General features: G+C 49.2%; 1 protein-coding gene across 1 annotated transcript in view; it reads left to right on the forward strand.

Moving 5' to 3' along the window:
* Positions 1 to 2,123: 2,123 nt before the first annotated feature.
* The window catches only part of EXPH5 (exophilin 5), a 756,247-nt gene continuing 738,401 nt past the window's right edge, over positions 2,124 to 19,969 (forward strand). The window contains exon 1 of the mRNA XM_069640259.1: positions 2,124 to 2,381. Coding sequence (XP_069496360.1) covers positions 2,224 to 2,381 — 158 coding nt within the window. The 5' untranslated portion in view covers positions 2,124 to 2,223. The remainder of the gene's footprint in view (positions 2,382 to 19,969) is intronic.

A 19,969-nucleotide genomic window follows, 5' to 3' on the forward strand; every position in this document is an offset into this window, starting at 1 on the left:
CCAGCCACTTCCTAGTGCACACACCAGATGGCAACTCAGTGTCACCTGGCACCTTGATTAGGAAAGTAGAGTTCATTGTGTGTCACCATGCAGACAGTAGTCCATGGCAAATCAATGCAGTGATATGTTTGCAGCAATGGTTTGTGCGCTGCACAAGTCACCACCGTGTTGGTTAATGGTATCTATGTGGTGTTCCCTTATGTAACAGAACATATATATACCTGTTTTTGTTTGATGTGCCCAATGTCCATACAAGAGCACACTGGGATGTTTTGTGTATGTGGCTCTGATGAGCATGCCATAGTGTGCCCACACTTAAACACATAAAGCAATCAAAGAAGTTGCCTCAAATTGTAAATCCACTAGGCCAAACGTCCTTTCTGCACTGCCACACCATGATTTTCACTAGCTGCAGGCCAGCACTAATAAGAGATGCTAATGCCAGCTCTATTAGATAAAGCATGGGCCTGCTCTTTTTTTCCAAAATAACCCCTGAGGCCTGTGTGATAGAGAGGAGGTAGTGACTGAGGAGCTGTGGACCCTTCACCATGCATCAGAAGCCGGGTTTGTTTAAAACGCTTCATCAGCTTATTACTGGTCAGGCTAAAGTTTGAAAGAGGTATAATTCTTTCTGTGTAGCCTTTCTGTGCATTATTTATTGGGTCTCTCTTGTGCGGTATCCTGCCCTGTCTGTAGATATCATTCCCTAAAGATGTCACTGTATTGGGGTTGGGCATGCCCACACTGAGACCCAGCCCTTCCTCCTCTAAAACTCTTCACAAACAAGAAGCAAAAGAGCCCTTTTACCCCATTCGAGTGACTGATGTTGCAGCCATTTTATACTTGCATCCAAAACCGTAAGCTGTCCAAATGAGCATGTATGGTTCATGGTTACAAACATAGGGTGAGTATTGTGAACGTGATGTGAGCACCAAGCCATGCATCAGTTATGAATTTAGAGAATAACACATACAATCCTTTTATCACAGACTTGTTTATCAAATGTATAAATCTCTGATCACTGTTATAGTCCTGAAATGCTCTGTGATTTAATGCGAAGCATACAGGAATCCTCATTGGTGCTATTTGTTCCCTTTCCCACTCTCAGAGAGGTATTTTGAAAGAGTACAATAAGAGAGTATCAGACTGTCCATCTTGAATGATTACCTTCTATCAGAAAACCATTAATCTGGTTAGTCTAGTATTGCCCCTTGCGAAATACAAGCGAGGTGATACAAACAGAACATCTGCAACACAGGGCCAGGTCACTGGGCACTCAGACCCCGGTAGGCTGCTCAGCCACAGTGTGCCAGTACGGACAGTTTGAAACTGCATTCACGCCAGGCCTTCCCTAAGAGCCTAAGAGCAGGTGACAAAAAACATTTACTTGGGCAGCAACAGCTGTGATTTCACATTAGAATTCTTCTGTAAAGTACTTGAATTACAATGTAATGGAACCAGCTTCATTTATATAGCAATTATTTATTCATATTGAGGAGGGCTTTTGTCACACGACAGAGGTGTAGTTTGGTAGTGACGTGTGCTGGTCGGGACGAGGGGGGGCCGAGGGTGGCGCATTCTGTTGTTTTGCCCTGGGTGCCAAGTTGGCTAGAAACTGCCCTGGTCCAGAGCAATGCCTGTGGTTATGATTTACTTAAAAGCTTAATTCGATCATTGTTTTACTTGGGTATTTAAATTTCACAGCAGAACCTTCCCCCACTTTCCCTAGCTTGGGTGTCTTGGGTGTTTTAGATGGCTGAGCTGTCATTAGTGGTGTACATTACGTCACTTGAATGTATCGTCAAAGAGAGATATGTATGCTGTACATAGCCCAGGCCCTGCTTATTAAAATACACTCATTGTTTTTAAAGGTTGTTTGTATAAACTATACATTTTCAGACAACTGGAGGGACTGGTTGAAACGACTATGTGCCTTGGAACTCTGCCCTTATGCTGGCAAAGTTATTCTACTGTGTTCAACAATTCAGAGCCCGCCCACTAATGAAATCTATTGGCTCTAATCGCGACAGCGCTCCCGGTCGGCTGCATTCATTGGCTCAGAGGGCAGCCAGTCCCCGGAGTGCTGCTACTGCCAAAACAAGCCCTGGGGTGCGGGTAGGGACAGCTGACACATTGCCTCGGAAGCACTGTACTCAGATTGATTGCACCTGGCTGCCAGGTGAGCGCGCGCGCACGCATCTTCTGGATCTTAGCAATGGCAGCATGAGTGCAAGGTTCCCGGGAGCGCCCGCGAGTGACATGTCCAGGGACCTGCACAGGTCTCCGCACAGGCTGGCGCGCGAGGAGAGGAGGAGCGGCACCTGCGAGGCGCTGGAGCGGGACCAGGAGCGTCCCCTGGCACCGGGATACAGGAGGATCAGGTACAGAGACGCTTCCATCCGAAAGTGAAATGTGATTTACCTTCCCCTCGCGTCTGGCCCGGGGGCGAGCTGAAACACACCCGCTTGCTCTTGCAAGGGGTGCGTGGCTTTGCCCTCGTGCCCGCAGCCTCGGCTCTCTCTGGTGACAGGGGGCTTAGAAGCCCCGGTATACGTGCAGGCCGACGTGGTTCTTTTTATTCCTTGGACTGAGGCAATTCCCGGGCGTGGAGGCGTCGGTGAGGAAAGTCTATGAGCTGAGCCACCATTCACATGGCATTCGCGATGTCTGCGCATGGCCCATGGATGACTGCCGTAGTGATCAATAGAATGTGTCCCGACATGGCCCGCTATCACGACATGTGATGGTGGGTGGCAGTAAACAGCCCTTGTAGTCGCATGCTTGCCATTATTATTAGTATTGCAGGCGGGTTGCTTCTAGGGAGGCACTAGCTTTGCAGAAGATGCGCGCCTGGAGACTGGGGACAGTAGCACTACTCGGTGAGCTGTGTCACGTGTCACCGTTCACGGCAGAGTGTAGCACAACGCAACATCCATGCACGGCAAGGACACGCGCCCCTCGATAAAAAGCCCACGTAGGTAATGAACTCCTGCTGGAGCAGCAGGGGTTAATGGTCCTCAAACATGAAAAAGGGTCATGATTTGTGCTATCCATACATAAGACCCCCCCCCCCCCCCCCGCCCCCCACGGCCCCACCCCCACCCCAGGCCTGGCTTTTCCTACAGTTGATGGAATGTTTCAGAGCTGAACATTGAGCATGATAATATGCCCCCCCCACCCCACCCCACCCCAACCCAGCGGACACACACGTATATAGTCCACAACACACGTGTGCAACACATAAAGTAACGCATACACACACGCATGAAGTATGCCGACACTCAACTATCCCAACTTGGAATCAACACACAGGAGCACAACACACACAATCCATAAAATGCACGCATGCACAACTAAGGCAGTTTCTAGCCATTTTAGCACCAAGCAGAACAACCCTAGAACCCACCCCCATCTCACAAACCTCCATCCCACTTCCCCCCCCACCCAACATTAGAAAATCACTGGAATGCACATAGAATCGGATTTTAATAAGTTGTAATTAAAGTCCTTAGAAGTGATGGGGAGAAACTACAAACTAAAGGTAACTCGCTTTCATAGTTTTCTTCTGTTTGTTCATTGTCTTAGACAGTTAAACACTCTCCTGGAATGTGCTGATGGAAAAGCACACAGCGCTTCTGCACGATCAGGGGTTTCAACCAGTCTGCTCTGAATTGAATGATTCAGCCGTTAACCCCTGCAGCCGTCCATTTGCCTTTACTCCCAATTATCTTTGCGCATGCACACAATGTTTTTAACCCCCATGAATTGGCATGACACAAGATTTCAATTGGCAAAATTGGCCGCAGTTTTATTTCCATGACAACAGAAGTATTTGTACACAATAGTGACCTCATTCTGCGCGTGTGGCGCTTGCTTGCCGGATTTCCTTTGCTTCCCCCTATACTTGGTATAGTAGGCCCCCAACTCCCCCGACCCATTGTACCTGTTCCTATCCTGCCCGTGCAGGGGTCCGTGGGTGGGGAGAGCGCCATTTGTTTCGGGGGGGAAGCTGAGCCTTGTTTGTTCCTACCAGGCGCCCCCGCCGTTTAGGCCCAAGAGGCGCTGGTCCAGAAGAGCGAAGACCCATTCTGTTTCCTTCTGGCTCGTCCGGAGTCTATCATTTGTGCTTGGTTGCCCAAACACCGCCAACTTGTCATCTTCTGACCTGGGTGCCCTGCGACAGCACAACCCGGGTGTCCTCCTCCTTGTATTTCGCGGGTGGGTGGGTGGAAACGAAATTCCTTGTCCTTGTCAGGTGGCGGCGACCGGGTCCCAGTGCAGGAGCGAGATGCCTGGTCCCTGGTCCCGCCTGCTTATATCCTGCAAGCCCCGCCCCCTTCCTTTTGTTTATCCTTCGCGGGCTTTCTGGCCCATTCAGCTTTGGCGCCGTTTCGCCCCCTTGTCCTTTACCCTTCCGGGTGAGGGCCCACGCTGCCGGCGGCATGACCCCGCAGGGGTTACCCTGCTGCCTCCTCCATTTTGCGGACGTTTTCCGTCGTCAGCTCCATAACCCCTGCAGCCGTCCATTTGCCTTTACTCCCAATTATCTTTGCGCATGCACACAATGTTTTTAACCCCCATGAATTGGCATGACACAAGATTTCAATTGGCAAAATTGGCCGCAGTTTTATTTCCATGACAACAGAAGTATTTGTACACAATAGTGACCTCATTCTGCGCGTGTGGCGCTTGCTTGCCGGATTTCCTTTGCTTCCCCCTATACTTGGTATAGTAGGCCCCCAACTCCCCCGACCCATTGTACCTGTTCCTATCCTGCCCGTGCAGGGGTCCGTGGGTGGGGAGAGCGCCGTTTGTTTCGGGGGGGAAGCTGAGCCTTGTTTGTTCCTACCAGGCGCCCCCGCCGTTTAGGCCCAAGAGGCGCTGGTCCAGAAGAGCGAAGACCCATTCTGTTTCCTTCTGGCTCGTCCGGAGTCTATCATTTGTGCTTGGTTGCCCAAACACCGCCACGCCAACCGGTGGGTTCCCGCCCTCCGTTGGCTCCCTTCTTCCTCATTCCTTCTCACAATTCCAGCAATTTGGTGCAAATGTTCCAGAAAAAGAGCTCCATTCCCTTAGGGGATAAGTGCACCCCATCGGCTAAGAAATACTCGGGGGTCTTCCCGTCAATCCGGCCATGCCTGATCTGATAGAAACCTCTGCCCTTGCAGAATTTGGCCTCTGCCCCGTTCAGCTTCCTCCTTGATTTCTCTACCGCCGAATGGTTTGCTGCCCCCCTCCATTGCAACCGCGGAATCACCTCGGACCAGATGATCTCCGTCTCCCCCATCTGTGCTGATATTTCCTGTAAAGAGCTTGTGATGTCTCTCAGCAAGATCCCCCTCCCTAAGCTGGTCAGGTCGTTCCCTCCCAAGTGTATTACCAACACATCCGGCTTCCGCCGTTTGTTTAGCAGCGTATGCAATTGCCCTTTCAGCTGGGCCCATTTCATCCCTGGCACCCCGTGCCATTCGATCTTGAATTCTCCTGCCGTCAAGATCTCTTGCTGCTGGTTCCAGCTTGCCTTTGCCCTTGAGATGAATGAGTGCCCCACCACCCATACTGTGCGTAGTTTCCTTTGGTGCACTGCTGGTAAATGACATGGAGGGAACGGCATGGTTATCTTTACACTTTTTCCGGCCTGACATAACGTTTATAACATCCTGACGACCATCTCCCCAATCTCTTAATCTCTTCGGCCCCTAGCCCCCCGACTGATGCTGAGGTGGCGGCCCCAATCCGAAAGGAATGTGTCCCAAACTGGCCCCCTGCCATACCCATTCTCTCCAGCCCAAGGGACATTACTTTTTTGAACTGAAATCGGCTTAGCGCGGACCCATCCTTGTGAGTGAGCCATGGCGCCTCAGCCCCTGATGGCCGCCTCTGTCGCATAAAGTTTGCCGCTGCCGCCACCGGGCAAACCCTGCTCGCCTGAATGGCATGTACGGTCAGCGCCGTACCCTTTCCTTTCTGATCCGTCTTTGACCGCCTCACATAAATGACGACCTGAGCGCTCCCCACTTGGATGTCCCTGACGCGCAAGAACCCACTCCCTTTGCCGTTCTTGTTTTCCGGCACCAATTCGCTGATTCTGAGCGCCCCAAAAAATGCCACAGTAAAAGCCGCCGAGAAGAGCACACGCTCCGATTCATCCCGACATACTTCCCCCAGGCATTTAATTAATCCGTGCAATTTCCCAATATCGATTGGCCGTCTCTCATCCGGTTTTGCTGTGCTTTGCCTCGCCCAGCCTTTCATGGCCAGTATGACATAATGCTCCTTAGTGGGGTCCTTCTCCCCGTGTACTTTTGCATGATGTGCTATGGCCGCTAGGTGATAGCTTACCCAAGCCTGAGTCTTCCCTGTCTTCCAGCACCAGCCTATGAATGCTCTCACCGGGTTCTCCCCGCGGTCCCCTGCTAGTACCTCCTCTTGGAACTGTGCAAACCGAATCCAACAAGCCCTGTACCTCTTGGTTGTACCGGGTGCCAGGGCAGTTTCAACTAATGCGGTCAGATCGCCCCAATCATCCCCCACCATTGTACCTCGAATGGGGTCATCTCCTCCCTTGCTTCGGGGCAGCTCTCCCGGAACCGGTCCCACTGTAAACGAGACAGAGAGTCAGCGGCCGTGTTTTTCACCCCTGGAATGTGCCGTGCTCTAACCTCGATGTTCAACTCTAACAAACTCCTGGTGAGTTCTCTGAGGAGCCTCAGCACCCTCGGGTTACTGGACGATCCTGTGTTAATGATCTGTACCACAGCCAAGTTGTCCGACCATAGCGAGACCTTGGAATTTTGCAGCTGCCCGCCCCACAGCTTGAATGCAACCACTATGGGGAATAGCTCTAGTAGCGTGATATCTTTTGTGATCCCCTCCTTGTGCCATTCCTCTGGCCACGCCATGCCGCACCATCTGTCCCCCAGGATAGCCCCGAAACCCAGGGACCCGGATGAATCCGTGAACAGTTTGAGCCTCTGACTGCTTGCCCAGTCCGCCCTCCAGATTGCCACCCCGCTGGAACCTGACAGGAAGCCATCCCACATTCTGAGATCCTCTTTTACCTCTGCACCCAATCTGACGTGCTGTGCGGCATGTTGTAAGCCCACCGTTTTTAGTTCTACACTTCTGGCAAATGCCCTCCCTGCTGGTATCACTTTGCCTGCAAAATTGAGGTTTCCAGCCAGCACTTGCAATTCCCTCAAGGTCGCTTTGTTTTTACCCATCAGCTCCCGAATCAAGCCCCTCAGTTTTTCTACCTTGTCCTGAGGGAGCCTACACTCCCCTTTAACTGAATCGATCTCGATCCCCAGAAATGTCAATGTCGTTGCTGGCCCCATGGTCTTTCCTGGTGCAAGGGGAACCCCTAGTCGTTCCATTTTATTTTGAAATATCTCCATCATGGATCTGCACTCATCCGTCCCCTCCCTCCCCACGAAGAGAAAATCATCCAAGTAGTGCAACATTCCCCCATTTTTTATCTCCTGCCTTACCGTAAACTCCAGAAAGGAGCTGAATGCCTCAAAATATGAGCAGGAAATGGCGCACCCCATGGGGAGGCATTTGTCATAGTAGTACTTGTCCCCCACCTTAAAACCCAGCAAGTGGTGACTATCCTCGTGGATTGGTAATAGACGGAAGGCAGATTCTATGTCAGCTTTCCCCAACAATGCCCCTTCCCCTGCCGCTTTTACCATTAGTATCGCATCCTCCAGGGAGGCGTACTGCACCCTGCACTGTTCCTCTGGGATGCCGCTGTTCACTGACTGACCCTCGGGGAAGGATAGGTGGTGTATCAGGCGGAATTGACCCTCCTCCTTCTTCGGCACCAGTCCTAGCGGCGATACTACCAGATTGCTCATGGGGGGCCTAGAAAATGGGCCGGCCACTCTCCCCAGCCCCACCTCTTTGTTAACCTTCCTTTCCACCACCTCGGGATTCTCCAGAGCCGATCGTAGGTTGGCCGCCTCCCTTCCCCCTTGAGAACCTGCCCCCGGGATCCTAAAGCCCCACCTGAACCCTTGCGATAGCAATTTTGCGTCGGCTTTGTTATGGTACTCATTTAGGAAGGGAGTCATGGCAAGAAGGCTAACTGGTGTGGGCAATGCCCTTTTAATCATACATTTGTCATTCATTGTTACCACAGCATTGCCTTGTTTTGTCGGCGCATCACTCAACATTCCCTTTATTCTTTTGTTTCCCTCCATCCCCGGGTTTAGCCTCTCCCGGAGTGGCCCTGCGGGTGCCCGTACCACCGCCCCTCTGGTGCTTGTACCTGCATGTCTTCCCGTATGAGCAATACCCTTCTGCAAACCGCCAGCAGACTTCTGGCTCCCCCTGGTGGGCTGCTGCCCGGTACACCCAGGAGGAGGGCCCGCGAAAGGACCCTCTCCCCCGTTGCGGCAACCCGCCTCTGCCTCTCCCACCCCGAGACTTCTCTCCTGGTGACTCGTCCTGTGATTCCCTGCAGGGCACCACTTTGTCCATGTACCCCCCGACATCCATCTCGTCCCATGACATTGCTGGCCATATCTGCATTTTTAATCTAAAGCCTCGGTCATACTCCAGCCATCCCTCGCCTCCATACTTCTGATACAAATCATGCACATATTGTTCGTACGCTATCATCGCCAGTGCATCCTGCGGGTACCTCTCCAACATTACTGACATATACATCCTATAAGCTTTTAGCCAGTTGTTAATGGAACGCTCCACCTTGGTGGCCTCCCTGTCCCTTTTCTCTTTTTCCTTTTCAGACAGTTCCTTTAGTCCTCCCCCCGTGGGGACGATCCCCAACAAATCAAAGATGTCAATGAATTCCTTCCTCCCCAACCTCTCCTTGATCCCCCATGGAATGTGCCACACCAGAGAATTCACCGTAGCCCGCATAGGTGCGAACCCTGGCATTGGCCTCCCATACTGGGTTGCCTGCCCCCACAAACCCCCTGTTTCACTGCTGATCAGGCCTGCTGCTACGGGCTGCGCCGCGCTCAGCCCCCCTATCAAGACTGCACCAGGCCCTGCCTCCTTCTGCATCCCCTGTGCCCCTGCCGGCGACCCTGAAGCCAACTGCTGGGCTCCTTCCATGCTTACCGACGCCCCTGGCCCCTGGTTTGTCCATTCTTGACCCCACGGGAGCCCTGCCAACTGTGCTTGCTGCCCGCCTCCCATAGGTGGGCCCACACTAGGCAGCCCGACAGATAAGAAACCCCCGGGCGGTATCCCCCTCTTCTGAGGCAATTGACTTATTCCACCCGCCTGTGCCCAGCCTTGAGTGCTACCGCTGCACCAGGGCCCTCCCAGCCCTTGTGATGCCCCCAGATGCGTGGCTATACTTCCTTGAGACAGTCCCCCTACCACCATACCAGTACTGGGCACAACATTCGGCATTTGCCCCATTTTCCCCCATGCTTGCATGCATTCTAACACCATACCTTTCACTGTCTCCAGGGATGTTGTTCCTCCACCCGCGACATCCACCGTTCTGGTCGCAGGAGCGTTGGGTGGGCTCACTCGATTCCCTGGAGCCTCAGCAGGTGTAGGAGCCGTTAAGGCCGCATCCTCCTGCGCCCTCCCCTTCTGCCGTGCTCTCTTGGTGCTGCTGGCCTGCTCCTTGCTCGCTTTAGCCCTGGCCGTCATTGTCCTTTTCCTTTTGCTCCCCTGGGTCTCCTCTTCTTCTTCTTCCTCCCCCAGGCTGTGGATCTCGGCCTCGATCACGGTGGCCTCGCTGCCACTGTCCTGAAACATCAGAGGGGAGCTTTCCACCCCCTGGCTGCGCCCTTCCTGGCTAGGTTGGGCCACCATCCTGGACATCCAGTCCGGGCCATGGGTTGCTGCTGCCACCCTGGCCAATTCCATGAATGACGCCAGATCCATTTGGCGGCCTCGCAATGGGTCAACCACCTGCTTCTTGCTTCTCCTGGGCCGCTCGTTGCTGCTGCCCGTGTTCAGTGCTCATGTGTAGCCGCTCCTCCCCTGCGGCTGCCTCCTTGCGGCCTGCCGAATGCTTCCGTCCTCTTGGAGGGAGGGCGTGGGCGTCTGCGTGCCCCTGCGTTGGCCCCTCCGCCCGGGATGTTTCTGGCCGTGAGAGGGGGGGGGGCGGGGAACCGGGGGCGGGCTTGCGCTCGCGGATGCGCCTCCGGCTGGTGTTCCCCTCGACCTGTTCCTCCGACCGGGTTGCAGCCCCGTGTGACCCGGCCGACTTTCCTTGCTCCTTGCCTCCGGCAGCCGCTAGGCGGGCTCACCAGCAGCTCTGCTCCGCCTTCGACACCTCGATACCTGGTCCTGGGCTGGGCCTGCCTTCTCACGCCACTGCTTCAGATCAGCTGCGCTGCTCCTCCGCGCCCGCCGGCTGTCTTCCCCCGGCTGCGCGATCCCGCCTGCCGGATCCTTGCGGTCGACCTCCCTCCGCGTTCCTGGCTCTGCTCGGCTCCTTCTGCTAGGCGGGCGATCCAGCTAGCAGTCCTCCGTCTCTACTTCCAGCCGCGCCGCAACTCCCGATCAGCTGGGCCGCCCTTCCACGCACGCCGGCTGTCCTCCACCGGCTGCACGATCCCGCCTGCTGCTTCCTCGTGGTCGTTTTCTCGACGCATTTCCCGGCCCGGTCACTGGTCCTCCTTCCTTCTGCTGGGCGGGCGAGCGGCAACGAAACGAAATTCCTTGTCCTTGTCAGGTGGCGGCGACCGGGTCCCAGTGCAGGAGCGAGATGCCTGGTCCCTGGTCCCGCCTGCTTATATCCTGCAAGCCCCGCCCCCTTCCTTTTGTTTATCCTTCGCGGGCTTTCTGGCCCATTCAGCTTTGGCGCCGTTTCGCCCCCTTGTCCTTTACCCTTCCGGGTGAGGGCCCACGCTCCCGGCGGCATGACCCCGCAGGGGTTACCCTGCTGCCTCCTCCATTTTGCGGACGTTTTCCGTCGTCAGCTCCAGAACAGGTGTTTATTGATGTGTTATGCCCTGAAACTCCATTCAACCATCAGCAACAATTAGAAATGAAATCAGGACCTCCCCCCAGGGCGACCCACACGTTTGGAAACCACAGATACGTGATGAGGAGATACACTTTGTATGGTGGCTATGTTGCAACGAAGAAACTATTTTCACTAGGCACAAGCTATAATTGGTAGCGCTACCAATGTTGCACAATTAAGTAACTCGTGAGTCAGGGTGTTGAGGAGTAAGTACACTGCAAACGGAAGCCTTTCTTTATTTCTACTCAACTTTATTGTATAAACAATGGCAAACGGTTTTACAGAATTAGGGGAATGTAAAGCACTCACAGGGCCAGACAGAGAGCCAAAGGTAACGATACACAATAAAGCAACCGGACCCCTAAATCCATTTCATGTTTAGGGGAGTCAGACAGCTGGGCCCTCCTGGTGCAGTTTTTCGAGATCAGTCAGTTACTTCGCCCTGCACCTGGGTTTTACTCCGTTCTCTTCATCAAATCTGAAGCAATTCTAAGGACTCCTAATTTAAAAATATAAGCAACAGTGAGATGAAATATGTGCCCAGGATCACACACTTTGGTTAAATAGTGAAGTTGGGATTTAAGCCCCGTCTGCAATTTAGGCACTTGAGCGCATAGCTTCCTGGCTTCCAAGTTTAGTTGGTACATGTATGGCCTTATGTTTGGGTTCCAAGAGCTAAAATTATTCTGTTTATAGCACCAACGTAAAAGCCATAATTAAAAAACAACGCACATGACATAATACACCAAACTGACAAAACAGACATCGTTATTATACCATGTTGAGAAATAAGAGTTTGATTGTAGCTTTGGCTTTTCAATCCTAGATGGAAGAAGGGCCAGCATGCAAAGTCATTTGGGCCTACACAAATCTGTTTTAAAGATACAAAGAGAAAGAAAATGGTTTAACTTTCCTGAGTGTAATAAATGTTTCACGGAGTGATCAGCTGGTTATGCACCCCTCTCCTTTCTAATCACTGGCATGCACACATTGTAGGGAAAATGCCAGCGACAATAGTCACTCCCAATCACCCACTCCTCTGTCTGCATCCACCTACCACTTATCACTTCCACTTTTAAATCCTCTGCTGATAACACATACTTCTTAGAAAGTGATTTAAGAGACCCCAGTGCGAGGCCACGTGCTGCCCCAAAGAGGAAACCCTCCAGTGTAATGTCAAGGGCACTGGGAAGGGTGGGGACTGGCTGCACCAGCGCCCTGGCCAGCGTCCCACTGCAACCGCCCCAAGCAATGTCTCTCTGCGCAACTGTTTAGTTTAGGTTCTTTATTTGTACCGCGCGCCGAACCCTGGGGTAACTGTAAGCACATGCACACACATACACACACACACACACCTACTGACAGAACTATACAAGCCACATCAAACAAACACACTCTCACCACTCAAAGACACGACCCACTCAGCCAGAGCATGATCTCGTGGCGATTCTGCCAGCCAAGCTGACCGTTCAATCACCCTGGCACAAGTGCACTTCGGGAGTGAGGTGGGCGGAGTGAAGTCGTTAGGTCACACTGACCCGCTAAATGTAATTGCGATAACTTGCCCAGTGTGCAAAGACTCAAGCAGGTACACAAAGTGGCGGGATGGAAAAGAATGGACAATAACAGATACATCAAAAAGTGTGCTTCTTGCGCAGCGCCCGTTCCATGGCAGACGCATGCATGACACAGGAAGACTCCAACCCTGAGGCCAGGGGAGTTGCTAGGTCTGGAAAAGACCCGGGGCTAAGCTGATGTCGGAACTGTTGGGACTGGGGGCTAGCTAGGCTTTTGGCTGTAGCTCCTGAGATTCTATCCGGGGCTACAACCAAAAGATCAGGGGCTATAGCCCCCTTAGCCCCCCCCCCCCTAGCAACGCCCCTGCCTGAGGCTCCTCAGCCCCCCCCCCCCAGGGACATGGTACGTTCCTTTATGTCATATCATTCCAAAAACCCCAACGGGCCATCAGCGGGCTCCAGGGCGTATTTCGAGTAGCTTCATATTAATGTGTCTGGAGAACATGGAACCAAGACTTTACCAGAGTTTTTTTGCAGGACCGATTTCATCTCTTTTCTCCCCTTCCACGGCCACTACCCTGACGTCGTTACATGTATAGCGTGCTATACCTGCTATGAAAAATCTCTTTGGAAGAGGCGCCACATGATTGGGTGATTGACCAACATGCCATTTCGCAAAGACGTTTCCCCTTTTCTGAAATGAGTAATCCGGTACTCGACCCCAAACATACATGATGAAAGCTGGCAGGCCTAGACGGTTTTCTCTTTAGGAGCTGCTGTTACGCATGGACACGAGTTACCTCACAGAACACATGACTACATGAATAGATTTAACTCAGGTGAGCAGTGGCGAGACAATCTTATGACTAGAGCAGAGACAGCGTCAAAGCCCTCCTTGACTCCCTGCAGAACTTTGGAGTCCAGCTATCAGAAAACGCGTATAATGGAACTGATCCCACAGACTGACCTATTCATTCGCCTCTAGGGAGTCCATTTGCTGCTGGACCTGGACCGGCCACCATGCCAGGGCCCCTAATGTCTACTATGAGGGTGCTCGGGTCCTGGAGAACCAGCACACTGTCCCAGGGTTTCTAAGCCACAACCTCACTCATGACACTGAACCAGGATGAAACATGTCTGGGGTTACTTACCTGGCTGCCCCATTTTGTGTGCTACCAAGACTTAATAGCAAATGTTTTTTTTTCTCCTTAATGGAAATGACAGCACAAACAATTATGGAATGGAAGACTGATGGGAGAGATTGCCAGTGGTTATGATTAATTCATATCTTTCTATCATCACTTTGTGGTCATGTTAGAACCAGCACATTGATGCAATTGACATATTTTCTTTGTGAAGAAACATTTTGTTCGAATTGTCATAATTCATTAAAACGAAATCGTCTTTCTGGGATTGGTTTTATATAAAGTTGTTCTCCAGTTTAAGATTGTAATTGTTTATTCATTTATAGTGCACGCTGGACCCGGAGACATCTGGGCGTAGACATCAGGTTACAGAGTTACAGGTTACAGAGTTACAGGTTACAGATGACATAAAAGCAATAGGTGATCCATTATATGTACATATGAACATATGACACAGTAGGCAGTGTGCTGCTATATACAGTAGTGCAGGAGCACCAGGGATGTGTGCAGAAGGTGAAGTCTTAGCAGCAGTCTAGGGAATCTATCCACTTTTTTACATTGGATTTGAAGCACTGGAATGGGGATATGGCTCTGACAGAGTCTGGGATGGAGTTCCACAGTTTTGCAGCTAGCACTGGGAAGTGCATCTCCTGCTTCATTTAAACAGCTGAGCCTCAATGTTCAGGATGTCCGCACACAATGTAGGAGCAGTGTCCATTATGGTATTTCTAGGTTAGGATGGAGAGAGGTTTAGCTCCGTTTCAAAACCCTCACAACAGACTGTAAAAGATTCAAGCACCTGCTCCATGAGGCAGGTAGAAGACATCATGTTGAAGGGTAGGTTAAAGTACCTGCCATTTTGTGGAAGCTAATGCAAGTGTATAGTTTGGAGGAGATATTTGTTGAGCTACTTGGTTCATTGACATTTTCCCCTTGTGTGCTGCATTGCAGTGTGTTTATAGAATAATAACAGGGCTCCCAATGCATAACAACCCCTTGCTGTGTGATGCAGAGAGCACCTTTCAGTGGCCCATTGGATTTTGCCAAAGGCAGTATTTTTACAGGCCATCCTGGAACAGGAAGATATGCCTGACAATGTCATTGTACAAAGTGAGTCACCGCTCTGGTCATGTTTCTATTCAATGTGCTTTTCCTTTGAGTGGGACAACTTTGGAACTAAGGAACTTAATGATGCATTATTCTGAATGCATCACTGCATTATACCATAGGAGACATTTCTTTTCTGTGTCCACTTTGAAGTTTTCCCGCTGTCATCATCATTGTGAATAAATGTGTGCATATTATGGGAGATAAAGGTTGGTTTCATATTAGTGTTTTTGCAAGATAGTGTAATTCAGTAGTGAACAACGCCCTTCACTGCATTATCTATCGGCTGCTAAGTAACTGGATGTGCACAGTGTGTGGCCTGCTTGGGGTTGTTGCATCATTACACTTTAGAGGTTAAACGAAGCAAGATGGTAATTAAAGCAGGTTGATCTATTGTGATCCTTTATGTATTTTTCCATACATAGAAGAACAAAATCAACAAACCAAAATATACAAAACATTTCCTTCAAAGTGTAGGCAGTACCTCAATTGTACAGTCCAAACATCAATAACAGCACATGTGGATTTAAGTGATATCCGCCACTTCCTTACATACAAAGATCACTCAATAACATGAACATTTCGTTTGATTTTGGAGTTATGAAGCTGCATTACACAAGATTGTCAGGGCATAAAACATGTAATTAGTGATGTACATTGCACTGCTTTGATATTCCCAGGTCTTAGCTTAGGGCCAGTATGAAGGCATAAAGTCCTCCAGGAAGTGAGGGAATCTGGGGCGCCCTGAATTTGCAACCAGAATCTAGGGATGAGCAAATCGTAGGGACAGCTTGATGGGGAGAACAACATACCTGTGAGTAATGGGGCAGACCCTGGCACATCTGCACTGAGGCCAATGATGGCTCTAGTCATTGCTCACATTCGAATGGAGGACTCCAGTTAGAGAGGGTTCCATGTGTTAATGTCCCCGCAAAAATATCGCGATACAAAAATATCGCCATATTTTTGCGGCGATATTGAGCCATGGACCCTGCCGGGGACACCCTCGCAACCCATTTTTAAATGTGAGGGGGGACACCCCCACAACCTCCGCTCCCACAAATTATCCCCCCCAAAAAATGTGTCTATGGCGAGACAGACGACTTATACCACTTATATCACGCCCCTCTCTTTGAATTCCCTCCCGCTCCCCCCCCCGGTGACACTGAACCAGGAATCAGGCTGGTTTGGAAAGTTAAAATATTTAGGTAGTTCACAATATATCACACTATTTTTAATGGTTATGCAATAATCACCAATGGGGTGATGTCACACTAAACAATCTTTTTAATCTCAAGGAGTAATAATAATAAAATAATAATAATTTGGCATTTATATAGCGCTACGAACCCTCAGGTATCTGAGCGCTGCTTATTATTACCCACGGTGTGTGGCGTTCATGATAGGAAAAATAATGCAGCATAATGCAGCACAGACATAATACTTTTGTGTGGGTTCAATCAAAATGCAATGTGATTACTCTTTCCCCCTGCACACTACTCACTCCTCCACTATGCAATATAAAGAGATGGAAGGAGAGAAAACAGGTTTCAGGAATACAGAATTCAATAAAATAGTATCAATCCCAAATTCCCCCAGCAAACACAGAGAAAAACAGAATTGATTGGCACACTTGTCAAAAATGGTTTAAAGTTGGCTTTGCATGAATGGTAAAAACACTGAAAATGGATTTAATTCACTGAAATTGTTTCAATGCTAGTGGGAGCCGCTTTGTAGGGTATCAGACCAACACTAGCAATGATTATTGAGTAACTAGCAAGTTAATTTTGAGGTCGGGTGCAATGAACAGCTATTTCACACGTTATAAATTTGAGCCAAACGAAAAATGTGTGGCAAACTTTTTCTGCAGAAAAACTATAAGGATTTCAGATGCGGTTTTAGGCAAACCGGACTGGACTCAAGGCGCTCTGGTCTGCAATCAGCAAGGCGCACTGGACACCGCACGGTGGGACTGGACTGGATCTCACAGGCTCTGGTTCTGGTTCACAGCTATCTGGTCCCAGCACAGCTCTACTGGGTTGAATCTTTGGATTATGGCAATAATTATTAGCAGGAAAGCAGCAACAGCACGCACAGCCAGGCTGTTCTTTGGTTCTCCTTAGAGGTCTGGGGTGAAATCTGGTTTCTGGGTTTTTAAAGGCGAAGCTGAGAATGGTACAGCTTTGGAAATGGGCCTTTCTGCTTTCAAAGTTCTGGAGTCTGGAATATGGATTTCTCTTGCAAAGTGCTTCGCCAGCAATCAGTTGATGGCTGAATGTGTGTGTTTATAGGTCCTAAGCAGTCTCTATTTATGGGTTTACTAAAGGGGTGGGTATGCTGAATTATCCTAGCCACACCCCCCAAGTAGTCCATTAGTTAGGGTCTTTCCTCTCACCTTGATTGGAGAAGAAAACAGAGTGTCATCATGACGATGTGTTTTATGATCCAGGGAAAAACCTCCCCTTTGTTTTTGCACATGAAATCTACTTCTCATATAATACATATTTACAATTTTACAAACTTGATAGCAATAGCATATCTATATCATATATTTTGTGGAGCAAGTATTCACCCAAGCCCCATCGCTGTGAGAGCTTGGGTCTGGATTTGGCAACTTTTCGCACTTTTGGTCCGGGACCTAATTGTCTGATTTGTCCACAATTTCATTCATATTTGCGCATGATATCTGGGTATAATCATATGAAGTTTCATGCTACTGACATCGATACAATTGCTACAAAACCCAAATTTTCACTTCGCCTTCATAGAACATCGCACTGAGTTCTGAGTCCTTTTAAAACGTACACCAAGAATTCACATTAACAATACTGTAATTTTACAATTTTTACAAATTCGCACAGTCCTTTGTCAGTCTTTTTCAAAAATATACTTTTCTGTGCTTTGAGAATCAACAAAACTGTTTCTTGTTGCTTTAGAGCAATCCCCGCCTTCTTCCTCTGGCAGAGAGCACTGTTGACACCTTCATTTGCATACCCTTTCAGCCAAGGAAGTCCTTTGTCTCTCCCAGGAGCAGCAGCCTAAATTTCCTCCCCTCTTCATCAACACCTGAATATGATTGCCTGGCCTTTTGGCGGGAAGCAGAAGGGAGGTGTCTTTCCCAGTTAGTGAAGCTTGTTTGTAGTTTTGCTGAATCTGGCTTACTTTAAAGTCAATTGTTACATTTTTCTTTGTTGAAAATAAACTTACAATTTGAAAACAGGCAAAGAGAACTCTACTTCCAGTCTCTAAAAACTAAAGATTAAATAGTTGCAACCTATATTACTTTTGATAGCAAGTCACTTAATTCCAACCATTTGATTTTAACTGCACAAGTTTAAGCTTCTAATGCAATTAAATGACAGCTGTCATACAGGCGGCCGGTGTTACTGCGCCCATATCTTGACAGATTTTCACAGGCAAGCACACTTCTTAATGTGGATATTCTGATGATAGATTCTGCTTTTCCTGTTGATTCCTAAAATACAGTGACGGGTAACACCCAGCAAGGATGTTGGATGTTTTCTGATGTTTGGGACCATTATTTTGTATTTTCAGGAACCAAGAAAAAAGGATTTCAGAGCAATTTCTGGGTTTACTCGCAATAAAGAACTGCCTTTCATGCAGTTTCCATGTTCATTCGGTGGGCAGCCCAGAGACAGGTTCAGCAGTGTGGTCTCCTTCCACTACTGACACAGGAAAAGTAGATTGGCGGTCATCTTTTCCGGTTTCAAAGTGCAATTTTCATAGGTTTAGCGTGCATAGGGCTTTTGCGTCCATTTTGCTGACTCTGGTGCAACCAGCACTCAGGGATGTCACAGGGCAGAGCCTAGTGGGTTAAAACATCCCACAGGATAATATGTAGGGATACCTTAGAGAGAGACTGTAGCTATTAAGCCAGCAGGCCCTTTCTGGGGTTGCATCTTTGGAGTGGTTTAGAGTGGTGCAGGGATCCAGAGACCCACAGGTTAAAAGTGACTATCACCCCCTCCCACACAATCCACATTTAGGTCTTGGGGTGCAATTTCAGCAACTAAAGTTGTACCATACTACGTTAGATCTGTGGCTGCTTCTGTGTGTGTAGCAATGCAATGTTCATGTGCACATGTTCTCAAAATGCAGACGTAGAACCAAAGACCAGCATGTAAAGGAGATGTGCAGTGTGCACTGTAAAGGCTCTTCACGTGCATGGCTATTTTGTAAGGAGCTCTAAGGACCATGTTGTGTGTTGGCAGGTAGGGCTGTTTCTCCATGCACCAGGCTTGCAGGGACTAGAAGTCGATTTACCCAAAAGCTGATCAAAGTCCATTTTTCAGGGGATTTCAATCCGCCTGCACATTCGCATTTGATTGTCTTCCCATGGCTGTGACATTTGTTCGTAATGTTTTGTTGAAATGACATTCATTCATTTCAACATGCACTGTAACGTGCGGTTCATGTTTTGATTGTGAAATGTATGTTTGAAATCCTCCGGATTAGTATTTAAGTTTCAAACAAAAACAATGCACACATCAAAAAACAAGCAAGTGGTGCTGTCTGTTAGTGGTGGTTTAGGGTGTGAGTTTGGTTGCGAGTAGAGTCTGTAGAACTGTGCAGGCTCGGAATGCTCAATAGGACAATAGGGCAATGCCGAACCCAAAATGCAAAATGCTAGAGTTGGTCAGTATTTCGGGTCAAAGTGGGCCACTTTTTTATGGGCAACCTGGGCCAGTTTGATGAGTTACTTCCTTATGGGGCTAGTAGTTTTGGCCATTGTTGCTGAATACATATTCTTTAAATTGCACAATTTGCATCACATTGGATCCAAAAACTCCCCCTTGGGTATTATTCAAAAAGTCTGTCACAAAAGGAATGAATTGCCATTTGCAACTGTGGGCCACTTTTTCATTGGTGCCCGAGACAATTTTATGCCCTAGTCTGACCCTGGAACTCTGAGTAGAGATATGAGTGGGCCAGTTTGAAATGAAATAATCAGTGACCAGGATTCTGGAATGGTGATACAGCAATCAGCCTGTGGTTGTCTTTTTGTTTTCTCTAAATCGACTAGGCAACCATGGTGATCATCAATAATGAAACAGTGTATGTGAGAATCAGCAATTCAGCAGTGATCAAACAGCGTATGCAACAATTGGCGATTCAGCAATGATGAAGCGCAGATTCATTAACAAAGTCAATAATAACACTTTTTAAAATTAATTCTTCATGTCGGTTTCCTACCACTTCCAATCACTGTAATAAGA

This window comes from Ambystoma mexicanum, chromosome 7q, assembly GCF_040938575.1.
Source record: "Ambystoma mexicanum isolate Mex_15411 chromosome 7q, UKY_AmexF1_1, whole genome shotgun sequence".
In the NCBI taxonomy this organism is placed as follows: domain Eukaryota; kingdom Metazoa; phylum Chordata; class Amphibia; order Caudata; family Ambystomatidae; genus Ambystoma; species Ambystoma mexicanum.